Source organism: Drosophila sechellia, chromosome 2R (assembly GCF_004382195.2).
Source record: "Drosophila sechellia strain sech25 chromosome 2R, ASM438219v1, whole genome shotgun sequence".
NCBI classification, from domain to species: Eukaryota; Metazoa; Arthropoda; class Insecta; order Diptera; family Drosophilidae; genus Drosophila; species Drosophila sechellia.
The window spans coordinates 5940086-5966286 of record NC_045950.1 but is presented as its reverse complement, the minus strand read 5'-3'; the positions used below and the strand labels follow the sequence as shown (position 1 = coordinate 5966286).

The following is a 26201-nucleotide window of genomic DNA, read 5'->3' as shown; positions in this document are numbered from 1 at the left end:
CATGTCAGGTATGTGATGAAATGCAAAAGAATCCGAGTCATTGCTCCACTTTGTCGCAAGTTCAAGCAGCAAGGTCTGTCTGGCTCACAAGATTCCCCCAGCATTGATCTCCGGCTGTCAACGGGCCGTGTAAAGGCCAAATGCTATTTATTTTTAATGGTCATATATATCTACATAAACAAATGTATATGCATGTATTTCCATCCGAAATATAGCTCTGACGGGAGATATCATAAGCTGCGGCGCCAGAAGAACAGTCAACGACACGCCGACGACCTTAGAGTCGAAACAAAGCACTGTGTGGCATCCACATAGCGTATGATGCGGACACACCACCAACGCTTTGAATTAAATTATTTATTTAGTCATTTGTCCGCATGCCTTGCGTATTTGCCATTAATGACCCAGAAAGTATCTGCGATCGAGGCAGCTGAGAACGGAAAAGCTGGCTCTTGAGAGCCAGGCCAAAAAGACCAGCAAATTGATATCAAACGATGGCTGATTTTATTTTGGTTGGCCAGTGGGCGGAATGCAGAATCCAAGGCTGATGTCGAGAAATGGGAAAGCAGCATAGCAAACACGAAATCATAATTAATTCATTCGCAGTTGCGAATCTCTTCGATTCGATTCTGTATCAGTACACAAGATATGCACAAGATATTGAGCTATATTAACCAAATAAGATATTCGCCTTTGAAAAGCATTCTTTAATCAGTTTCATAAGAAATCCAATTGACTTTTATACCAATTGCCTGGTTACATGATCTTCTGGCTTAAAACCATCAAAATTTCCACACCCCCATATACAACTTTACCCTTCTTAATAAGAGTTAACGATCGGATTAGGCCCAGTTTGGCATAGTGGGCCCAATTGTCAGCGATCACCTCCACGTTTCTCGCATAATATTCTCCCTTCTTGATTGGACAGGTACCTTTTGGAATATTTGAGTCCTTGAATGAGACCGCAAAGTACTTGTCATAGATTAGCGCCATGTATTTGCAGGTTTTGAAATGCGCGCCCACATTCGTCGACTCCCACTCTCCGTCTCTGAGTGAAAGGACCTCGGTTGACATTTCGTAGTCGTCATCCAAATCGACGTGAAAGTTAAGTGTTCCATTCAATAGGCGTTGCCGTCCAATCGTTCGAAAATTAAATTCAAACAATGTTTCATTGTCTCCAAACACTTTCGAAATCGTTTCTAATCGACATTCCAGCCCGGCGGCTCGAACCAGTGCCTAAATGAAAAGCAGTCCTTTAAAAACGAAAATGAAAGGGTTTTGAATACACCTACCAAATTGGCGATTGAAAGAACCAAAAGAACATTGTGCACTTCGAGAGACATTAGAAGCTATTTAGGTTTATAACTTTCGAAAACATACTCTTTTCAATCATTTCGTTTTTATATCATTCTAGTACTGAGCATTTGCATGTGTAGACATCATAAAATTTTATCATTAATCAGTGTTTCCTGTCAGTCGAGTCGAGTAAGATAAAATCAAATTATCAGTGATTAAATCTTATACGAATATTGATAAAACCAGACCAATATATAATACATTTTTTGTTCATAACCACACGAAATATAAGTTGAATAATTCTAGTTTTAATGTTCGTTAAGATTACAAGCTTACAATTTTCATATGGAAATTTTTATTGAACAGCATGCTTCTCCTCACGTTTTGCCCTGGGAAAATACCCCACACGCACCTCCCCACATTCGGAAAATTGAAAACGGAAAATGGAAAACGGGGCTAATGGACCAATGCTGCGTGGTTGCAGTTGCTGAAGTCCGATTTGGTTGTTGCTGTTTGTTGTTTCCTGGTTTATTATTAGCACGCAAAGAAGTTTAGCGAGGTAAACACATTGACTTCATGTTGCGGCGCGGAAAACTCTACGGAAGTGGGGGAAAACTGATTTCGAAACGAGCGGCAACCAGAAGGAGCACGAAAATAGCTTCGCTGAGAACTAAAAATTTCCACCCAAACTGGACTGAAATTGAAAAATATTTTCGAGAATACCCAAACAGTTGCGCCTGCAATGAGCGAAAGAGAAGACGAGTTGTTTCGAGTGCCCGAAATTTGTCAATCCTCCAAAATATCACATGGAATTTGTGTTGAAATGTAAACATTTGTACGCTAAAAGTGTCCGCCGAAATAAAAATGCTAGTGCGAAATGGGCAAACGTGCAAAAATACACACATAGCTACGTCGGGACATCTAAAAACTTTGGTGCGCCCCAAACAAGCAACAGAAGTTGTGGAGGTGTGAAAACATCGTTCCGCAATATTGGCGGCCTTTTCACCTGGCCGGAAAAGTGGGAAATCGGAAACAAAACCAGCCTCTAACACCAAAACAAAAAGGAGCAAAATAAACTGCAGTGACACGACAAGCGAAACAAAAACAAATCACCCAAAATTTAGGGAAAAGTTTGCTGTACTGCTGAAGGAAGTTCATTCTTTTTTGGGCAAGATTAGAATTTAATAAAAAATACAAAGAGTATACACACAATTTCAAAAATTCATTTAACAATAAAATACAATGCTTTTATGTGTAACTTATAGTGAAATATACAGGCATTTTATTTGTACCTAAATTTGATTTGAATAAAAAACATAGTGACTCTCCTCACAAGTAGAGCAGATTGAAAACAAAACGTGCCGCCATCGCAATTTTAGATCGGAGCGAAAAAATCGAGAGGAGCTACCGGCAGCTGCGTTTAGCGCATTTAAGGGATTTGCATTATTCAAAGCGCAGCCAAAGGCGGAAGCCCGTGACGTGAAAGCCAGGAGAGATTGGGGCCCAAACCAATTTTTGGCCAGCAGCCCTTGGTCACTTGGTTGTGTGCAAATCAAAACGCAGCTTAGTATGGCGGCCAGTCTGTTTGCCTTGGACTCTGCCCAAAACTTTAAAGCCCGGCCACCTGCAATGGTCCATGGGTATGGTACTGGGCTACCATCCCAATCCAGCGATTGGGATTGGGATCGGAGGAGTTGCGAGAACACGTTTCGCAACCACACGCCGTTGTCTGGGCACGTTCGCATCAAGTGGCTCGACCTGGCAGGCGTTTTGTTTATTTGCCTTTGCCTCTGCTGCCGGCGAAGGCGAGTGACCGAATCGGCGGCAGTGGAGTGGAGTGGAGTGGATATGGCCAGTGTGTGGACGCCACTGGGGGAGTGGGAGTGGCAGCGGGAGCGAAAAGGTGGCTGAGGAAGGGGAAGTTCTATGGCTGCAACTGCCAACTGCGCGTATACGTAATTTTATGGCCAAGGCTTCGGTCTGCTTGCTAGCGGCTCAGTCGTGGTTATTGTTTATAGGGCAGGCGCTCTTAAAGCGATTTAAGTTATCCCAAGCCCGGCCAGAGCAATTAAATTGACAGGTAGCCCAGAAAAAAGTTGTAGAAGGCATGTGCATACTAGAGATATGTAACTAACTGTGTTTGGAGGTTGTCATAAATATTCATAAGTTGTCATTTAGCGCGCTTGGCAGTTTCCAATATGAATATAACTATTTAATAATTTTATTGTTGCAAAACGACTGAAAATCTCCTATTTGAGAGAATCATTCTGGTGGAAAATTAAATCCAATTTGGACGACAGCTTTTCCACCGTGTAGGTGCGCTCCCCGTCTATTTATATTCAAATCCATATGTGGCCATGACGCATACCCCGCGATTCCCACCGTCCGGTCATTAGGCTTTCTTCCGTTTGATAAGATACGGTGCGATACGACGTAGTCTACGGCTACGGGGAATACGGGGTCTACGTACTGGTAACCTATATAAATATACACGTGCGTAATTTAATAACGAGGCTATATAATTGCCGCGGCTTGCCATTATTTATGGTTCACACTTGTAGAAGATATTATGGGAATTTATGCACTCGCTTTGGGAATGTTTAATGTGGGATTTGGCAAGTTTACGGAATGCCTAGAACATGGAATGCCAACTAATTTGTTGGGTGCGATGCTTCGGCGGGGTCGGAATGCCAGTGATTTCTAATTTAGTTTTATAATGTACGGAAATGATTTGAGTTTACGATTTCGAAGCAATCATTTTCAATTTTAGAATTGTATTCAGCAATTTGGAATGTCTTACAACTTTTGATAATGAACATTGACCAATAAATTTGATTACACTTCATAAAGCACTTTGATTGCTGCAGACAAAGGGGCATGGCACTCGTTATTATTTGGAAGAAATCACGCTTTCAGTAAAGCTATAGAATTAAACTATACAAAATAGATTGGTTGACAATTTTCTTAAGACAAATGTAGTCTAAAATTTGGCAAAACAAAACCACAGGGCTTTGAGACGGCAACAAGTTGCGAAAAAGTGACAAGCTGGGAGAATAGGAAGCATCCATATAGAAGAATCTATAGTACCGATAGGTCGACAAATAGAAAAGCCACACTGATGGCGAATGTGTGTTGTTCTGTTGCCAAAAAGAAAATCGGAAAACTGTAGAAAGTGTGCTGAGCGACAACAGGGAAAATAATTTCATTCGCGTACAAAAACAAGCTGCAAAATGAGCGACGGGCCAAAAAGAGCGGAGCATACAAATTGCTCTGCAATTTATTTTTATACGAAACGAAGCAGACAAACGCCAATACAAATAGGAGTGTATATATGCAGTTGAGGTTTGCCCCTATATCTGTGCCTGTGTTTGTTTATTTATAGACACGTACACGCGAGAGTCGATCGAGCGTTTCTCTCAGTGCGGCAGTTATCAGCCGAAAAGCACATTTATAACCACAAAGGAACACACATACGCCGTATTGGCAAAAGGCAGAAACAGCAGAAACGGCAGAAACAGCAGCGAAAACAGCTCAAATCAAATAATGTGGGACCAGGCCAAAACAGTTTCAGGCAAAACGCTCGCTCGCGATGACACAATAGCGAAATAGTGCCGCTGCCGAATGAATTTAGCGCTAAAAATCAAGCATACGCAACGTGGTGCGCGGCCAAGCAGCTAAAAATAAGAATAGTTCTTTTGTGCCATTTTTTAAGTGCGCAAAACCGAATGATTTTCCAATCTATGCCATAAGTGAAGTGAAGTTAAAACGCAAAATGTTGAGTGATGAATAATTACACATGCCATTAAATATTGTGCCACAAAACAACTAACAATCCAAACAGCAAACCCCAAGGAATAATTTAAAACCAACTTAAGTGAATCCAGCAGCTGCAGAACGGGTCAACGATTGCGTGAAATCGGCGTTAGGCGACGCAGCAATATGATCTATATAGATGACTCAGAGCCGGAAGGTGGTAAGTCTACGAAATTGTCGCTCAAGCGAAAAACTACGATAATACCGTTGTGTGATAAGGGTTCGCTGTCAATGGTTATCTGTGTATATTCTACTTATACATATAGCCCTAATAAATGTCTCAAATGGCGAAGTGTAATTATTGTTTGTGCCCTGCCAGAGATTACGCCGATAACTCTTTCAAATGAGTTTCTGTAAAGATCCGCAAAGCCAAACTGCAAATGGACAAATCAAACCAACGAAATCTATGGCTTAGCAGCTGTTTTCGATTTCTCTTCTTTGTTTTTTTTTTTTTTTGCTACTGAAGTTATCAGCAGTTAACTACGCTTTAATAAAGGGCCAAAACAATAAACATTTTGGGCCCATGATACTGATGCAAAACATTAACTTTTATGCGCAGATAAAAACAAACCGAACGCAACTGCAAAATGTATCTGGCGAAATCAAGCTGTGAATGGTGGAAACAAATGCTTAAACGATTTAGAGCCGCTTCCCGGGGCCAGTGGGCTTTTAAAAATACATGAATTTCAATAAAATACGGCCATGGCTGTTGCAAAAGCGGAAAAGTGGGGGCGTGCCGAAAAAAGGGGACCAGATAAGGCGCGCACTGCGATCAGGAAACATTTGCGACGCCGTTTCCATTGTCAGAAACAATAAATTTCACGCATAAAACAAAAGAGGGCCAAATATATACTGTATACACTTTTTCCTCTGCTGCTTTAAGCCCAAATAAAAGCCAAAGAGAAGCGCAGACGATGAAGGATAAATGTCACACCCGATGAGCGTTGGAAAGGCAACTGTGGTAACTGTGCCTACAGTGGTTTAGGCAGCCAAAGACAAAGGCAAAGTCGAAAGGCCCCAACTTCCGAAGGGAAAAAGGAAGTGTCAAGTAGTTGGGACAGCGGAAAATGGTTTGGGATGGCAATAGGGTTGGGGATTGAGATGGGAAAATCCTCGTTGCATGAAAAATGCCGAGCGTCGGGCGATTCCAAAAATGAAAAGAATCCGGAGCGACACGAAAAAAAAAAACTTCGAATAGAACGCGTAACACGAGGAGACACAGGGAAAAGCACCCACAGAGTCCTCCTGATTTAGTGCCATTCAATCCGCAGTGTGGGCCCAGGAAAAAGGCTTACACGTCTCGTTTTTGCCAGCCGGTTTTCCCAGGCAGTTCTTTCCCAAATTGGCAAATAACAACAAACGGAAATACCTGCCTACCTGTGGCAAAGGTGGCAACCTGACCAACAATTGGCCAACCTTTTTTCCCGACCAATTCTCACTTGGGCTTGTCTCAGCCGAGTTATGTGCTAATGGCGCATAAGCTGATTTCTCAATTTCCTCTACCCAGTTTGCCCAGCCAATTAAGGGAAATCTTTGGAAAAGACACTTTAATCGGAGAGGAAATGAAAGCATTTGCAGCGGAAATTACCAAACCGCAGGGAAAACCAGACACGTGGAGTTTAATAAAAATATTTTAATGTTTCGCTGCACTTTGTTTACACAAACCCTAGTCGAATAAATCAAACAATCCAGTCCTATTATATTTAAAATGTAGTTCATTTTTCAGCGTTCAATGTTTGCTCGGCAGGCAGAGAAAGCACGCCGATATTGTGTAAATAATTAAACAAGAAATCTGAATAAAATTGCTGGCCATCGCCTGATTGTGGCGTCATTAGACGGAGGAAAAATACATATTTCTTTATAAAGTATATTTTTGCTGAATACAGTAAAGACTTGCAGAGTTGAATTGGCTAAGATTATTGGCAAATATGTGTTCATTCCAGATATGTGCCTATTTGAGCATGGAAAATATATTTTTTGCCAATAAGCAAGATTAAGGTAAATATTGCAAATATCCAAATCATGGTTACCACGTTTTCTCTAGCTACTTTCTTAAATAAACATTGTATACTCCATATAGGAAAAGAATTTGGCAACAGCTATGCGATTCAATTAAATGTTCACTTTATTGAGTACCCTCGTTGGATAGAAACATTTTTCATTTATTTTTTTACGCCGCTGCTAACCGAAAACATTCAAAAATAAATTTGTATTTTGCTTTGGACTTCTCGTACTGCGCTGCCAAGGTGAATGTAAAGCTGGCAGGCAAAACCGAAAGAATCTCTCACTGGCCGTTCTAAAAGTTACTCGCCCTGCAACGCGAATCCGTCCGATTTCCCCCCCCCCCCCCAGAGAACGGACGGATATATAGATCTAGTTGCTTATATATAATTGAGATAAATTTATTTTACGTCGCATTTCATGTTGAAGGTCGTTCGTTGATATTCACTTCAGTTGACGTTGCGAATTCCTCGACTCTGCCTCATCGCGGGGTCTGTGTACTCTACTGTGTATGAGATTTGGTCAGGATTGGATCGTTTATCCGGTAGTCAAGTGATAATGTAAATGTTTCACGCTTCCTGATTTCTTCGCCGTTTTAGTTGGCTCGTACTCAAGTATATCTTATAGATACTTTGTCATGTTTCGTGTGCTTGGCCTGTTACCAAATTTAAGAATTTATGTTTCCCTCCACTGCGACTAAAAGGGAATATTTATTAACCCGTCTGGTCGAGAGCAAATTAAAAGACATTTCATTTGCATATATCTGGGGACCATAACAATTTATAGAATATTTAATTCAGCCCCAAGGCACTTGCACAGAAAAAGGCAAACGATGTCGAAATCGCACAAAATGGAGCAGCTTAAAATGTATGTTTTTGGGCAGCAGAGACCAAAATGCATTTTTTTTTTGTTCTCGCCGCTTGCCTGCAATGTTTTGTTAAATTTTTAATGCCAAAGTATCTCCGGCAGTTTGTCTGGGGCACAGCTGCAGGTGGAATGCAGTATTAAAAATGCAGACAGGGGCGTGGAGTGCATATATGTATCAGTTTGTGCGATTATAACGCATACGCCATGTGGTGCAGATGCAAGCACAGCAATGCCGCATGCTAAACAAATTAAAATGGCAATTTAATGTATTGGCATACTGGCAGCCAGGCAGCCAGGCATCCAGACAGCCAGGAAGCCTGTTAAGATTGCATTTGCCACATGCAAACTAAACAAACAACTGCCGAATGGAGAGGGCTTCTGCTTGTTGCAACTCAATTTGCATGCAGACACTTCGCGCCCCTAAATGACAAACGGAAATTTCCATAATGCCAAACAGTTTCGGCCAGAACCACAATCGAAAACAAACCCCGAACCAGGCCAAATTCCAAGTGCAAATGTTATTCGGACTAAGGACACGGCTAGCATCCATCGAAAATAATCAAAATTATGTAAATGCTCTCTCGGTGCCCCAAAATCGTATGTTTTTATTTATTAGCAGCCTTGCATTCCGCCTTTGCATGTCAGCCAGGTCATTTCATTTGCATTCCACGTAGTCAACATCATTTGCGCTTTGTAATTTCCCATGTTGCTGATTTATGGGTCGCATCCAAATGCCACTAGGACAATCATTATTTGGCCAACTCATCACAGTGTCAATCGAATGCGGAAAATCATCATCATTTTATTGCCATACGAGTATCATGGCCTCTTTAGTTTTCATCATGTGTTCACAATGTTTCCGAATTACCCGGCATTGTTTCGCTTTCAACATTTAATTGCTGAACAGCTACTGGTATTAAAAGGCCATAACTCAACCAGTGCATCCGCGTATATGCCTCGGTAATCGCTTCTCTGTGGCCAAACAGATCGTTAATTCAGAGCGCTCCTCCCACTCCGACAGAAATTAAATTAAAGCCCATAAACTGTTACGGCCAAGAGTGATGCGTTGGTTAGCTGCAGCCGGGAGCTCGTCCTGCGAGTACGCGCATCCTTATCTGTCCTGGAGCCCAGAGAATGATGGGGCACTTTGGACTCCGCTGGCTGTCGGAAGCTGTCTTGTCAATAGACATCCTTTGGGGAGTGACTGAAATGCAATTGGAACTTGACTCAGACATCTGCTCGGATAATTTGTGTATGCTGGTGTTGTGCCAAACGAGCCTTAATTAACGTACTTTAATTAACAACTATCTAGCCAATAAAGCGAAATATTTCAATATATTATGTTAGGTATTTTGGATGCATATTGCTTAAAATGAAATGATTTTGTAGATTCCTCTCAAAGTGCTTCAAAAACATATATTACTTTTGTACATTTTTATAACTTGAACAATATAAAGAGAGCATTGTTTTCCGACTTGTACTGGCAATCAGTTATCTTATCTAAGAGCTTATTGTTGAAGACAAGCTAAATACTCCAATTGATAGGTTGCCTAAATTTGGTGCTTTCCCTTACATATATTTTCATTCATTTTATTACGGTATTGCTATGCTATAATTATAAAAGTTTTTCAACAACTCGATCCGATTCTGCTAAGTTAAGATTTAAAATCCCTTTAAAGTCCAAATCTCCTGCGTTTCATCTGCTTGACCCTTGTTTAAAATGACCAGTTAAGCCATAGAAATGGTCCTTTAACCAACTGCTGGACACGTCATTGGCAGCCGGTCACTGAATATTTGAGGACTTGCAGCGAGCGTATTGTATAAATAACCTCAACACCATTAGATTGTCAAACGTGCCACAGAGGGTGTCTATCTTCCCTGCAACTGTGTGCGTGTTTGCCTGGTGTGTAAGTGGAGGTGTTTGAGTGTGCTGGTTGTACCCACGTAGCTAGCAAGTGCAAACTTTATTTAGAGATGTCAAACTGTCGCTCAGCCAGGACACAGAGACAACTGCAGATACAGATACATTTTGCATGGAGCAGGTCCGTTGCCTTTCCAGTTCTACGTGTCAGCACATGGTGGATGTGTGAAAAACGAAGTGCACAGGAAAAAGTCCTGATCACTTAAAGATTAAACGGTTGGATGGTATGCCGTAAAGATGGGAGATATCTCTTGTCCAGGCAATTGCCTGGATCTATATTTCTGTAGGGGATATATATTTCTTAAAGCAGAAACTAATGAGATATGTGTGAACTATTTGTTTTTGGCATAGTAAAGAACTATTTAAGGCTTAAGATTAACTTCTCCAAAATCGGGCTATGAGGAATTTTTTATGGAACTGGCGTCCATAATCGCTTCTTATGTCAACTCCAGACAAATTTCTCTCTGTGCATGATTGAGGAACCCACGATGAACAGTCGGGCAGTAAATAAAGCGTTAAATTTTAACAAATTGTTGGAAGAGCGCGTGCGAACATGCACCATGTGGCCGCCATTGAATCGATGACCTTTCAATTACCTCGCTGCTCCATCCTGATCCCCATCGATTCCGATCCAAAGCGACCGGCCCGGTTGGCACTAAAAACCTGCACCTTGATTAATTGTTTTGTTTGTTGTGCGTTAATTGATTTATCTTGCTGATGCCGCAACTAATTCACAGAGCTGGCAAATTATTTATGGGCACACGCCCCATATCGAAAATATATATGTGTATGTGTATCCTCTTTTCAGACTTGTGTAAGCGGCCCTTCCACTTCCGGTTGGCATGGCGGCATTTTTAGTAGCCCGCTCGGTGCCCTGTGCGATTTACAGTTGTTATTCAATTATGCCCCCAAACAAATGCAATTCGATTTGAGTGCAAATATGTGTTCGCACACTGCCGGCGTATCTGCAATTCCCCCTTTGGCTTTTTCGAACCAGCCGCAGACTTCGCTCTTCGTCTTTGATTTATGCGAGCATTGGCCTACACACACTGGCAGCCAGAAGAAGATGCAGAGAATTGAGATATGTATGATATATATCTCGCACAATGGCATCCTGCTCGCTTTTCGTTTCTTCAATTCATTTGTTTGGCAGCTGTTTTGGAACGGGCTTTTAAAGTATTTGCGGTTCGGAATGCACACTGTAAACTTCCTAAAATTCAACCACAATGGGCAAACATTTTCCAAATTCAGCGGGGAGCACTGGATCCTCAGCTGCTGCAAATGACGGCGGACCTGGCCTTTATGCTGCACTCATAAATTAATACACTTTGAACGAGGGGCCATTGCGAGCCGATAATTAACTAAGCACCAGTCGCTCAACAACCGCCATCAGGATCGACCATGGATAGCCAGTTCATTGACAAAATTTCCTGGATTTTACGCTAACGAGTTCAGCTGATGCTCTGCATGGAGCCTTTCAACCTCCCAGCCTCCATACCTCTTTTCTCACCTGCCACGCGAGTCCTGCAGCTAGTTTAGTACAGCGGGGGGCAAGGCGATAGAACCAATTCGAAACTAAGACAATAAAAACGTTTGCTAATGCTTACCAAGCAATCAATAAACAGTAAGTGAAAAAAAATAATAGTTAATATTTAAGTTAATAATTAAATAAAAAAAATAATAAGTTAAATCCTTTTTTTTTTGATAAATTTGTCTTCACATTTCTTCAATATATTTTGTCTTTATATAGATAATTATTATTATCATTATTTAAAATCCAAAATTACTTCATGTGTACCTGGCAGCATAAATCACGCCAAGTGATGTCTCGATTATTTATGCTATTGCACTTGCTGGACCTATTTTATTGACCACCGCTGTGGGCCACAAAATGGCACAGGAACAGGGGCAGAAAGTCATTTATGAGCGCTGGCTGACACGAGGTGTCTGCGGCTGCCTCACGTCGCTCATTAAATTAATTAAACGCCGAGCCGCGGCTGCCAGCGAATTCGCATCGGCTTCTTTTCCTATTTGAGACATTCGCAGAGCTTAGCAATCTAACAGTTTTGAATTTTCATCGCGCACGACGCTCTTTTGATGCCGTTTTGTTGCAGACTGGGTAGAAAGTTTTAATGAGTTCATTGCGGTGAGCGTCGCTAGTCTGGCTTGAAATTGTTTTGCATTTAGAAGCGGCTGTTGCTGCAGCATTTTCGCCGATTTCCCCAATTGCCCCACCCCCCGTCCCCCGTACCCACCGATTGCCTGCATCTACTGATGACAAGGCCGAAAAAAGGCAACTTCGGCCGGGGGAAAAGTCCTGGCCTGTGTTTATCTTTGCAGTCTGCAGTAGTCTCCATGCGATGTCCTTTGGTCCATTGTTGGACTTTGGAATTGCCTTGAAATTGCTGTGCTCACATCGATCAATTAGCAGGCATTTTATGCAGGTACAGCAGTTTTGGGGGAGGAGGGTGCTTTTAAATTTAGCACTGCTGCAGTGCCCTTAAAGTATTTTCGCAGTGTTCAAGTTTCGGTGATTAAAAACGAAAACAGCATGGAAAGTTCCCACACATATATACGCTGCTCGAATGGCGGCGTTGATTATAAGCGCGAAAAGCTCACCCATACAGACAGCCGGAGATTATGTGTGTGCCCACAAAAGCCAGCGTAATGAATGTGTAAAGGGATAGCCGAAGAGGGTGGTCATGGTGAAGGGGAAGTGGAAAGCCCCTCGGAAAAGCGCCACAAAGCGATTCAAGAAATGCAAGAGGGACTCATCGTCACACGCGGCGTATGCGTAATGTTCGAGGCGACCAATATTTTGGAATAGCTCGCTTGGTGTCCTCAGCTCGCAAGTGACTAAATTAAAGGCGAAATAAGCTGAAATGAAAATTCCAATTGAATGAGGCTGGTAATGGGATGAAATAAAAAAAACAGGGAGCAACACGCATGCATACAAATTTCTAATGCTAATTTCATTGTCGCAAAGCTGGTAGAAGCCAGCGAAAATGAAATGAAATAAAATAAAATTGCATCACCGAGCAAATTGGCAACGAGAAGGAGCCAAAAGTGACATCCCATTTCGTCAGAGACTTTGGCATAAATTTTGAATGGCAATTGCCCAATTAAAGTGTGCCGCAAAAGTATGCAGCATAAACTGGAAATTGCCGGCGAAAATCGGGGGAAAATGGGGTCGAAATACTTTGCACTGCATTAGGGCACAGAGCTTTACGTCATTTCCCGGGCAAGCGTTCAAGGTCCCCCACACACTCACATGCCACCCACCTACACACACCCACATTGATTATTACTTTTCATTTTTCCACAACGATTTTCATTTTCCTCTCGCTTTTCGCATATGCAAAAAAAAAAATGGAAAACTGGAGGCACAGGGCGTTGTCGCAGCGGATTTACGCTTGGTGTGCAGGAAAAAAGTGATGAAGATGAATTGCCTTGTTGAGATACTGCCGAAACATTCGATATAGATATGCACGGGGATTAATATGAATATATATAAAGGCGAACGCAAAATAAATGGATACACGGTATTGATTTGTCTCCTGTCAGCTGTCCCCTGTTTGCATTTCTTTAAAAAACAAAACAAAAACTGGGCCTTAAGCCGCAAGTTTCACTTGTCATTTATCATTTATGGAATCGCTACCGTCGAACATTTCGCGCATCTAACGTGTCCATTCGGCTGAAAGAAATAAATTGTGCGCCCAGTGTCTAATCAGTTTGGAGCTGACAAGGATCGTTAAGTTCGAGAGGTTTAACTAAAGGATCTAAGCTAGTATAAAGTTATCTTCTTCATTTTGGACAGATACATTATATATATATATGTACATTGGAAATGACAGGAGATTCGTAGGCTTTGTCACTTCGAATTTTTAGTAATCCCTCGCTTTCGAGTTAGGCTTTAAAATATGTCATCCGGATTAGACGTGGCATTATAGTCGGGCTGAGAAAAGTGTGAATACTGGATTCCCTGTTCATTTTCCCCTGCATTTATGCATGACCATTTGATGATGGCGATGTGTGTGTGTGTGTGTGTGGAAAATCCCTGTAATAGCCAATTTGAAATGGCACCGTAGTCAGAGTAGGGGCAAAGTTTTGCCATTTTTTTAGCCCTGCCTCTGCCACCACACAGTTTCTGCCAGGCACTGCCATTCTCATTCCTTCCATGGAATTTCCCAGGCACTTAGGCTGATTAAAATGCACAGACAACCCGCAGCATCGTCATCAGCAGCAACAATAACCAGGAAAATATCTACTGCCAACGGCACGGACTCATTTCCAACAGTTTTCGCCATCGGTTGCACAAACGTCATCAACTGAGCAAAGTTCCCAGCCTGGTCGAAGTTACCAAAACCCATCGTAGAGAGTAGCCAACATTAGGTCAAAGTCAAAAGTTGGTAAACAACACAACCGTTTCAGTTTAATTCCGAAATCAAAATCGTATTTTGCTAGTCTGCAATCTGAAACGTAATGAAAATCAGTTTTCAAATTAAAGTTTGTGTATTACATTTTCTTCGATGTTGATTTGATTTTGGTTTGCCACTGATGTACTAAGCCATCTTAATTTGCATAGCATGTGATGCATTATTAAAAGATTTTCTTATTAGTCGAAATATTGCATAAAAAAGCTATAATTTTCCTAATACTCACAACAAATAAGCGGCTTACATTTTTTGGCAAGTTATTAACTATGTTAATTTTATAGAAATTTAATAGCCTGAAAGATCTAAAGGCGACAGGTCAAAGGCGAATGGCAAATAGGAATCGTGAACCAAATTAAATTCATCGTTTATGATGCTTGTTTGCTTTGAATTTAGCAAGTGACTTAGCCGGACAAACAAACAGCAAACGCTGTGTGATCTTTGCGCCGACTTCCTGGCAGCATAAAATACATAAAATATATTAAGTGTGTTTTGCTTGTATCCGTTTTCCCGCCTGGCCTTGCCATTAAATGCTCTTCATACTTGTCCTATTGCTTTGGTCGTGTTATTAAATGCGAATATAAACAATGAGGAAGTGCATGCAAGACCCTCGTGGTTGCGTAACTTTGATTTATTAAAATGCCGACGTCTGGCTTGTGTTTTTTCCCCCCATATTGTACATATTTTTTGTGGCCGTGTAATGTGTGGCACATTGACATCCATCGTTTGATGTGCAACAGTTCGGCTTCGTTGTACAACACATTTTGCGCCGCTAAACTAACGTGTCCTCAAATTGTGTTATTAAAAAAATTTCATTAAGCACATTACACAATTTTTATGACAGCAACGAATTGCAGGACCAAATCGATGAGTGGAAAAGTCGGAGGAAAACATTTTTCGCTTCCGTCGAGGAATCGCTTCGCTCGGATTTTATTTTTTAATCTGAGAGAGAGTCAAGGCAATCCTGGCAACAGTTGCCCAAATGAGCAGTGGGGAATGGAGATTTGGATGGGTTATCCTGGCGGGTCCTTGACGACCCAAGGAGCAAAGGCAAATCAAAGAAAAATTTGCTGATTTTCATATCAGAAAAAATTGCCATCGTTGGCAAAAAAAATCGTTCGCCATTTGCATCCGCCGCTCTATATCTATGGCACTCTATTGAATGAGCAGTGCAAATGTAGTATCTGCGACTCCCGCACAGCCATTTTTATTGATATTGTGCATAAATTAACTTTATAAAGTTTTTTGAATTCAATTTGCAACGAGTTGCACTTTTGAACCCAATCCACACACATTGACCCCAGCTTGCGAAAGAGACGGTGGTGCGGTGCGACAGAGATACAGATAGAGTAGGGAAATACATATAAACGTCGGGAAAAGTACTTTACCGAATAAGAGATGTCTGACACAGAACTCAAACTTGAAATGAAAGGTACCTAAAGTCTATAATCATTTTGCATAAGTAGTGAGACGCATTAAAGCTAATTGTATCTCATAACAGTGAAGAGAACAACTTAAAATATTTTCCTGCTTTAGTCATTATAGTTTTCAACCATAAGACCTTTTTAAATAAATTTAAGAATATATATAAAGAGTGCATCATATTTTTACTCCAACACACATATCCCTATCCCCAACGATTCGTGTATTACCATATATGCACATCTTGCAGCTTAATGGAACTGAAATTGATTTACGAAAACACTTCAAACGGCTCAAGTCCAATTTCGATTGCATTCGGTTTTTGCATTGGGGATTGGGGTCGTCAGCCCACCACCCACCACCCACCGCCCATCGCAGCCACGCCCACCGTCTAGCCGAAGCATATGGGCTTAACCCGACCCCTTAGCCCCCGCTGTTACCCAAGACCCCGGATTTTCCCTTTGGATAAGCGGTGCAGTGCAAATGCCAAAAAGAGTCGATATAAATTCATTTATTCATGAGCTCGAACCAGGAAATGAATGGGAGCTACCTGTCGCCCACTCACATCCATTTCTGAGTATGAATATGAGTACACTCAGAGAATAGGGTTCTAAACCGAAACTGCTCATCGCTGACCCCCAACACTTTTAACTTATTAATAGAGCACGTGGTCGGTCTTTTTAAGGTAATCTACAATCGGATAGGATATACATACCTTATTTCAGTTTATTGCATATGATTACTTCCCCAAAATTTCATTTTAGTTATTAAACAAATCACATTATCAAGTTTTTTATATTTTTTAAGGTGTTCAACCGAGTATGACTGTACGTTTGTGCATAATGAATGCTTGTCTGCGCCCCTGCTGAAATTTTATGAGCGATGAAATATCTCGAATCTCGTCGCCCCTTTTCGATTCCACTTTTGTGTCTTTTGAATAATGAGTTATGGGACCGAGAAGTTGGCAACTTTTCACCAAAACTTCCATTCAATTGAGGGGCGCTCTTCAATTTTCTTGCCTAATGCGAGTGTTTGGGCGTGTTTGCCGAAACTTAAATTGTGCGCATTATTGGCAGAGTGCACTCAAATGCACTCACACATGCACTCACTCGCTCACTCAGTCGGTGCATGAATTTGCGCCAAAAACCGTTTAAACGAGATATGGCCAGGGGGCGTGGCCAAAGGGAGGCGTCAATTGCTTGCACACATACGTATGTAGATATATATGTGTACAAGTGCCTCGCTGCACACAAATAGCAAAGAAAACGCTCTCACAGCCTCCATTTCTATTCACAGTAGACGCTCGACTTTCACTTTGAATTTGCCAAGTTTGTGCCACCCACACCATCCACTTTCCGCACCCCCTGCCCTCCGCCCCGCATCCTCTTACACGATTCGGAAAAGTCTTTTCGTTTGCTTCTTCGCCTCGCCTTTGATTTTAAAGATTTATCGTGTTTTCCGTAGCATACTTATGTGCGCCATTTACATATTAATGGGACAGCTGCCGCGCAGATGACATCAATTCATAGAAGCATGCTAACAACTTAACCCCTTAAATGCCGCCGTTAAGCACAGCTAGAAAAAGTCAAGAAAAAGAGGGACAACAAATTTGCTTTACTCTTGAAAAGCTGTACCTCTAAGACACTAATAGCTGCTCCTTTCAGCCAATCGAAAAGTTGGTCAGTAGTTTGATATTGATATTGTTTTAGAATAAAATTGATAGGATAAACTCTTAGAACAATCAGAATTAAGAAATTATTACTTCAATTGCAGTTTTATTGTTTTTAAAACAGTGACCATCAATCGGTTATTCCAGCATACATATTGACTTACTTAACTTTTGCCACAAGTCTTCAATAATTCCAATTGCAAATTTTCGAAAGCAACTGTTTGCATGCCTGCCCCCCAAAATCTCCGGGGATTATTGCGGTCGAATGTCAAGTTGAAACTCTTGTGCGAAATGGAAAAAATATGAAAAATCGTGCACTGTTTGGTGACGACACGCGGGGGAACCAAGGGCAGTCCACCGCCCAGGAACACACAAGTAAACCCATATTTGTCACAATATTCCCACTCGTCACTGTTGTCGTCCCCATTTCATATCGTTCCGTTGCACAAATTCAATTGAATCAAGTCATTTTTATTTGTTTGGCAACTTTTAGACACACAACGAATCAAATTCTGAAAGGGTTTCCTCCGAGCACAACAGGAAAACTTGTGCGCAATATGTCCTGCGAAATATGTGACAAGCACAAGCTGTTGTTGAGCGAGCAGTCCATCCAGAGCGACGTACTGGCTCCATAATAGCCGGTATTAAATGCACTCCGAACTGGGCCCCGGACAATGGAAATGATTGAAATGCCATATTGCCGAGGGTGCACTCCCGACCACATTTGGGAGCACCAGTTGTTTTTTAGCTCCGGCCAGGAAGAGGAAATCTAATCAAATCACACAGTTGAGGTCTTAATCAGACCGAAACATTTCCGACCATATATATACATATGTACCAACCTATGGCTTGTCATTTTATGGCAGCAAACTGGTAAGATAAGGGGAACGTCAAGCCAATGGAATTACAGACTGATGAAATGGCTTAACGAAGTGCAATACTACACGTGGACTGATATCAATGCACCGTTAAGATTAAGCCAATATATGGCGGGCTGCTCTATATGTAACTTTTGTGCTTAATCCAGAAGTCACAGAATAAGATAAAGTTAGAAAGCATCACATTGAATTAGTACCTTAACCATTTTTAACTCGGAACTTTAACCTATAAAATAAACGTTCAATAAACTTATTGAAGCAATCACAAAGCTACTTGCTCCTTTTTCAAATTTCAGTACACTTCTTAAATGAAAAGGTTATTGCTGAGCTGTTTTATGGCCCAAACTTAATACCGCCCCATTTTTTCGTATTTTGCAGTTTTGGAACCGGCGTTTCCCATGCGCGATGTGACCATAAATCGCAATGTCGATGCCCATAAACATTACGATGTGCTGGGAGAGGTGGGACGGTGAGTAGAGATTTCAAGCGGCTCGATAGCCGTGCTCCCCGTTGTGTGGCCTCCACATCTAATCAATATTACGCCTCTTGTGCAGCGGAAAATTCGGTACGGTGTACAAGTGCAAGGACAAGGCGAATGGCCTGCAGCTGGCGGCCAAGTTCGTGCCGATCCCCAAGCGCGAGGACAAGCGGAATGTGGAGCGGGAGGTGGAGATAATGAATTCATTGCAGCATCACCTCATCATACAGTTGTACGCGGCATACGAATATCAGAAAATGATGTGCGTCGTCCTGGAACTGTAAGGAAGCTTTCAAGTGGCCTATTCACAGGCCCGTCCGTACAAATGAATGTGTTTAGTTTGCTTGTCCCTGTCTCGTGGGCGTGACTCCTTTTCTGTGTTTCTCTATAAATACAACATAAATTTTTATGTATACAGGTTAGACTTTATTTGGCGACCAAGATAGTTGGATAAGATGCACTTTAAAAACATAATAAACAAATTAGAAAGTTAAAATTGTATTCGAGTAAAAAAATATTTAACACTCTGGTCGCCGAATACGGTCCACCTTAATTTATACATTTGTAGCCCTCTATTCCACTATTCGTAAAGTTTGTTGTTGTCCCTTTGCTGTTTGCCACATTGTTGCCGGGGACACAATATCTTGCAATCAGTGGGAATGTGCATAAAATGCGATTTACACGTACGCACATTATCGTAAACTAGTAAACTTTTCCGCCCCAAACCCAAAACACGAAACACTCACACAAAGCCAGAAAGAAAAACCTCGAGCAACAGGTTTTCCCTCGGCACCCGAGCATTTATAGAAATTTACAGCAACTTTTATTTGCCTCGCGAAAGTTTTTCGCAGCTTCTTTGTTCGCAAATGAATGGTGACATGGGTTAAGGGTCTAATGGCCCATAAAAACGATTGAGGCAGGTGTTTCGGCCCACTGATTAGTCAACGGCCTTGACCCACATTCGCCACCCAGGGGGCGAACAATAAAACGAAAGAAACATGAAACAATTCCGTTTCCATAGACCCAAGACAAAGCCCCAAAAGACTTTGTCAACTTAAATTAATTTTCAACAAAACAAGGAAACTGCAGTTTGGACAACTTGTGCTGTTGTTCTGGTTGGTCCTGTTCTCCTTGCCGTTTTCCCCCTCCCGGAAAAGTTAATTGTTGACTGGCATAGTTCTCCTTGGCATATTCATAACAGAATATTCAACTACCATCAACATATTTTCCAAAGAATGGAATTCCTCGCCGAGATGAGGAGCAAGCCAAATGGTTTAAACATGCTGCCTTTCAACTATTTAGTTTCCATCGTGGCAAAGCCACTCAAAGGAAGTAAGCAGAATTGTCCAACTAAAACAAATTACTAGTAGTTTAACTGAATTAAAATGGCACAGCTATCATTTTGCAATAAATATTTAAACATTTTGGCAATTGTTTCACACACACCAAGCGTCGGGAAAATTGTCGGGTGAAAGCTTCATTGGATTTTCTCAAATCACTGAATTTACCAGCTGAAATTTTTAATGAACCCGTTTTAATGAAATGCACTTTAAGTGATTTTCATTTCGATAATGGACTTTTATGGGCACCCAGAGAAATGTATATCAAATCATTCATTCCAATTAGAGAATAATTTTGTTCGTCTTGTTAGTCAATTTATAAAAATATTCTATATCGATCGATTATAAATGCACATATTATTCAATACATATTCAAAACATTACCGAAGATGTTTCACGTTTGCTTAACTTCAAATTACTTGTTCATGATTTGCTTGATTTGTACAAGTTGTTATTGTATTTATATGTATATTTGTAAAAATAGATGAAGGGGCGTCAAAATATTATCAGATTATGTACAACTTTCAACACAAACTGCATAATCACAGCAAACAAAATGTCAGCTACTGTCCATCAGTTGGATAGCAATATTCCATTTCAAACGATGCACAAAGATCTACATGCAATTTTAATTTACTCAATTTCGGGGTGAAGTGCATCAACTAGCTAACAACCCGAAAAAAAACAGAGAAAAACTAATGCATTGCGGCTTTTCTCCTATTTTTTCCGAATTTTTTCATGGGCATCTGATGGAGGAATGGAACGGCAGGATTTTTGTGTTGTGTTGCGATGTGTTGTCGACACTTGAGACAAATCTCGGATGACATTTGTCCGAGTGCCTGAACATAATTCCCTCCGATTCCAATTCTGATTCTGATTCCGACTCCGATTCCAATCGGCATGCAGTTAGTTGATGCCCGTCACTCGAGCGGATGGATGCTCATGGATTATCTGATTTTCGTGTCCTGGCAGAGCAATCTGTACTCTTGTAAATAACATAACTAGTTTAGTGTGGGTGGTCAGGTAAGGTAACTAAAACCGAAGCTAAAACCTATGGTTACGAGGTGAGGAGACTAATTGAAAGGCAATAACTCTGCTTATGGAGCTTGGTTTGCATGATTCGTTTCGTGTTGTCTGCAGTCTATAGTATGCATTTCTGCTTTCACCTTTCCCTCTGTCTAATTAACTCACTTTTTTTTCTGGCCTTCACAGCATCGAAGGAGGCGAGCTGTTTGATCGTGTGGTGGACGATGAGTTCGTCCTCACCGAACGGGTCTGCCGCGTCTTCATCCGTCAGGTGTGCGAGGCCATGGCCTTCATCCACGGCAATGGCATAGTCCACCTGGATCTGAAGCCCGAAAATATTTTGGTGCTCACACAGAAGGGCAACCGCATCAAGATCATTGATTTCGGACTGGCTCGTAAATTTGATCCTGATAAGCGGCTCAGAGTAAGTAGTCCTGGCTAAACTCTATAAACCAATTAGTCTTCACTTTGAAAGTAATATCCTACGCTTAATACCGACTATTTTAATAGGTTCTCTTTGGCACTCCGGAATTTGTGGCGCCAGAAGTTGTGAACTTTGACTGTATATCCTATGGAACAGATATGTGGAGTGTTGGCGTTATATGCTATGTGCTGTAAGTTTAATACATTTAATCTACAATATGTATTACAAAGCAAAATATTTTATACAAGCCTTAGATGTACGCAAAGGGATTTATTAAGTTTCATTGAAACTTCTCGAACACAAAATATTGAATGCCAAAACTTACAAAATAATTTGAACAGAAGAACACAATTTCTTACTGGCAAATCAATTCTTTAAATAAATCTACTAATATTCTCTTAAAAATGTTATGTCAAATAGATTTTTATAAATATAAAAAGAAAAGCATATCCAAGGATGTTTAGTTTAGTCATCTCTAGAGTAAAGCCAGCTCAATATTTTCGAACCATTTATGTTTCAGCCCGAGCAATTAGAAATTTAATCAAGACCCGCACTCATATCTTAAGGGTAGGTGCTTGGGAGAAAACCAATTAAAAGTGTGTACCAGCTAAAAATGCGATAATCAAAAGGGGCGGTTGGCGTATCTGCTCCCACTCCTTGGCGAATTTAATTTAGTTAATTAAGTGTTGGTTTTGTGTTTTTATTTATTCTACTTACGCTGCTTTCACATTACATGTTTATTGACTCTCCCACACCTCGAAACCACACACAACCCCATATGATGGTTTGGATACAGCATCTCAGGACTGTCGCCTTTCATGGGCGAGAACGACATTGAAACAATGTCAAATGTAACCATTGCAAAATACGACTTCGAGGATGACTGCTTTAATGGCATATCCCCCGAGTGTCTGGATTTCATAGCCAAGCTGCTGGCCAAGGACCTGGGGTGGGTGTCTACATTCTCCCCCTAATTAGAGTCTGGTTGCTAACCCGTCTCCGGATTTCCATTTCCCCAGCACCCGGATGACAGCCGCCGAATGCATGAAGCACAAATGGCTTCAGCAGAGGCCGGCCACCGCCGCCACGGCCACGCCCATCACAAAGGCCGCCTCCGCGGCGTCCAAGTCGCGACTGAAGTCTGTGTCTCCGGTGACAGCTCCCTCGGAGTCCTCCGAGGACTCCACGGAAACCATCGAGGACGAAGATGATGATGAGGAAGAGCTTGCCGTGGAGCAGGCGAAGCAGGAGAACCAGCAGCAGGACGAGGAGCTGGCCAAGCTCTGCGGCGACGCTGAACTCGAGGTAAGAAATTGGGACACAAGTCCTGTGAGGCCTTCAAACGAGCGAACGGGTGTCACATATCCAGAGCTGGTCGCCTAAAGCCATTTTGTAGATGTACTCGTGCATCACTGTTCCTCGATAAGTTATTTGAACCTCACCATTAGCTCGGAAACATAGAGCTAGTTCTCCGTTCTCAACCCACACAAACAATAATTGTACCCTTCGCAACTGTTTCCCTTTGCAGAACAAAGAACTGGATGCCACGAAGGACAACCTGAAGAACTTCATCGTGCGCTGGGAGACGCATCCGAACAGTCCGTACGTGTTCGACGTGGAGGGGAATGTGATTGCTCCGCTGAGCGAGACGAGCTACCCCCATCCCAGGAGGACCCACGGCGCGGATAGCCTTTCCTCCTCCAGAGGTGAGTACGGATCCCAGCGACAGCGCGACCGACACGCCCTCATCCACGGCAAATGAGGCATCCGCATCGCATCGCCTCTCCAACTGCATCCTGCAATCGGATCGACTTTGTATATTACACGATTAACTTGTCAAACTAATTGTTGTTCTTAACTTGAATGTGGACCAAGCTGGCTAGTTGACTCTCTGTCCGTTTCTCCTATCTTTCTTTGTCTCTTTGTTAACCCCATCTCTTTGGTAGGGAGGGAGGACCAGCTTGCCAGCCAGAACTGTTGTTTATGTTTAAGTAACCCTAGCATTAAGCTATGTGCCTGGCATCCTTGTAGCGGATGACCAGCCCTATTAACCACTTTACACTGTGATAAAGACAGCCATTGACAAAAAGAAAACAACTACATGAAAATATATGCAAAATATAATTTAAACTTCAGCACAAAGATACTTCTCTGCAGTTTCTTCGAGATGAGAAACCCAAATCGATTTCGCTCCATACCCATCCCCTCCAATCCCAAATCTGAAACCCCTAGAACTACCCTAATCCCCAGTTCAGATTTAGATCAACACACATGCTCGTATAGCCACAGTTTCTGGTCTGCCAGCCAGGTAAGCCCAACATCCAGCTCAGAACACCAATCATCCTCAGAGATCGCAGTCAAATTCCAAAGTCAGTCTCATGTTCATTTGTGGTTTGTCCGTCAGGGAGAATATATCAAAGTTCAAAAAAAAACATAGTTTAAAGTTAGATCCAAAAATTAGGCATTTATAGAAGTAAATTTTCATAAATTAAGAATCTCTTTCTTAGTTAAATCTTCTACTCAATCAGGACAAAATAATAGTTCAATAAAATTTTCTCTTCAATCAATATTAATAACACAATTCAATTATAAATATTTCGTTTCGTTAGTGTAACTTACATTTTTTATAACCTTTTTTTTAGCAGCTGTATTGACGCATAGCTTTTTTTCGTGTAGAAAATTAGTCAAACGCACATTTTGATGTTCCAAAGAGCCATATTACACAACTCTCTGAACTCATGAGCATGCTCTATCCGTGTGTATATAACCATATCGTGTACATTAACCGTTCTGAAAACAGTTTTTGGCAATAACCCCATAACTTCTATGTAAACATATACCAGTTATATTGGAAAATGCTTATAGGTCTGTGCTATATTTCCAGTTTGTTCGCCCTCGCCCTGCGAATCAATTTCAACTTTGACGGATGACGAACGGGGAGAAGTTGAAGATCTGCCGGAAGAGGACGAATCCCGCAGTGCGGACAACGAGAGTCCTTGCTCGGTGGCCACGCCCATCAACGAGTCCCGGGAGAAGCTGTTCCCGACGGTAGCCACCTCCAGTCCGTCAACTCCCACGCCGCAGCACCTCTTCAACGAGAACTTCGACGAGTTCTCCGGCAGTCAGTCCACCGCCCAGCAGCAGCGCAGCATGAAGAGCTATCTACACACCTTCGATCGAAGGAACTCGGATACCACCTACCTCTTGGGTCGGCGGAGTTCCGGAGAGAGGGTAAACCTGGCGGATGAGATAAGGAAGCTATCCGATCACCTGCTCATGCTGGCCGAGATCAACACCAAGCTTGGCGATGCTAACAATAATGGGAGCAGCAGTGGAGCGCCTGCTGATCCTGCTGTTGCTGCTGCTGCTGCTCCTGCGCCATCCTCTGCTGCTCCAACATCTGTTGCACCTTCTGGAAGTACTTCTAGTAAAACCACGGAGATCAGCCAGGAAGGCAATAGGTGGACAAGCAAAACCACATCGAGCAGCAGCTGGAATCGTCCCACTTTGAAAGGAGGACTCCTTAGCCAGGCCAGCAGCAGTTCCCAGAGCCAAAGCACCTACGATGATGGCAAGGGCAAGACGAAGATCAGTTCGCTGTCTGTGAGATTGCAGCAGTCCATCGAGGAAACACCCAAGCTAAGCAACGGAAACAGCTCCTCTAGCAAATCCCTGGTGCAGTCGCAGCAAAAGTCCACGGTGCAAACCATAAGCAGTTCCAATGCCAGGAGTTTCACCAACCAGCAAGTACAAAGAACCAGCACCACCTCTTCCAAGGTGATCTCCAGCAGCACCAGAAGCAGTAACGCCAGCTCCAGCAATTATATATCCTCCAACGCCAGCAACTCAATCTCGACCAGTGCCAGCAATCCAAGCTCCACCGGCGTCAGCAACCCAATCTCCACCAGCGCCAGCAACGAATCGGCCAGCAGTCGTCGAGCCAAGTTCAGGATAAACCAGATGAGTCGCGATGTGCCCGTGGGGCTGCCGGACACTCATCAAACCGTGAATCTGGAGGAGGCGGCCAACACCACCAAGGATTGTCTGCTGCATTTGTTGGAGAAGTACAACGAGACCCGCATTCGCAATCCTGTGGGTCGTCACCAAAGCATCAGCGTGGACTGGCACGTCAGCGACAATCTGGAGTACCGCTCCATGAGCTCCATCAACGCCTTCTTCCAGCGCCACAACCCCAATGGCGGCGGCCACAACGTACGCCACATTCAAGCCCAGCTGGAGGAGAAGGCGGCGGGCAAGTAGGTGCCCTTACCCAGAGCCCTCTGTATATATGCGATATATATATTTGTATGTAGAGTACAGATCAACTAATTGGCACAAAGGTAAATCTACAAAGCGTCGAATGGAACAAATTAATATTTATGTACTTGATGTAAGCAATAAATCAAATTAATTTATTGAATAAAACTGAAGCAATGAATCGTTTCTCTTGACTCCTCGGGCTTGGATTTTGTTGGCATCCCACAATATTTTATAAAAATAAAATTAAAAATGAAAAACGCGATTTATGTACTACCAACTAGAAAATCAAAAACAATTTATTGCAGAAAAACAAATATTAACTTATAAAATGTACAAAATTGTTTTAGTAAACTACATTTTACGGCTACGTCTA

General features: G+C 42.1%; 2 protein-coding genes across 2 annotated transcripts; one reads left to right on the top strand and one right to left on the bottom strand.

Annotated features, from left to right (window-relative positions):
* Window positions 1-726: 726 nt before the first annotated feature.
* On the bottom strand, window positions 727-1362 carry LOC6608399. Its single transcript, XM_002033097.2, has 2 exons — window positions 1293-1362; window positions 727-1236 (listed from the first exon to the last, which is right to left on the bottom strand). The coding sequence occupies exons 1-2, from the start codon at window positions 1341-1343 to the stop codon at window positions 757-759; spliced, it is 531 nt and encodes a 176-aa protein (XP_002033133.1). The 5' UTR covers window positions 1344-1362; the 3' UTR covers window positions 727-756.
* A 3497-nt stretch (window positions 1363-4859) lies between these two features.
* LOC6608397 (myosin light chain kinase, smooth muscle) lies at window positions 4860-26006 on the top strand. The gene is made up of 9 exons (XM_032714610.1): window positions 4860-5269; window positions 18679-18769; window positions 18855-19058; window positions 21331-21568; window positions 21655-21758; window positions 22365-22517; window positions 22588-22873; window positions 23097-23274; window positions 24453-26006. The coding sequence occupies exons 1-9, from the start codon at window positions 5236-5238 to the stop codon at window positions 25826-25828; spliced, it is 2664 nt and encodes an 887-aa protein (XP_032570501.1). The 5' UTR covers window positions 4860-5235; the 3' UTR covers window positions 25829-26006.
* The last annotated feature ends 195 nt before the right edge of the window (window positions 26007-26201 follow it).

Excerpts from the sequence above, each read along its gene's own strand:
- LOC6608399 (XM_002033097.2), bottom strand. The coding sequence starts at position 1,343 with ATGTCTCTCGAAGTGCACAATGTTCTTTTGGTTCTTTCAATCGCCAAT. Across the intron at positions 1,237-1,292 it reads TTCTTTCAATCGCCAATTTG|GCACTGGTTCGAGCCGCCGG; the intron begins GTAGGTGTATTC and ends CTTTTCATTTAG.
- LOC6608397 (XM_032714610.1), top strand. The coding sequence starts at position 5,236 with ATGATCTATATAGATGACTCAGAGCCGGAAGGTG. Across the intron at positions 21,569-21,654 it reads ATCCTGATAAGCGGCTCAGA|GTTCTCTTTGGCACTCCGGA; the intron begins GTAAGTAGTCCT and ends CTATTTTAATAG. Across the intron at positions 22,518-22,587 it reads CTGCTGGCCAAGGACCTGGG|CACCCGGATGACAGCCGCCG; the intron begins GTGGGTGTCTAC and ends CCATTTCCCCAG.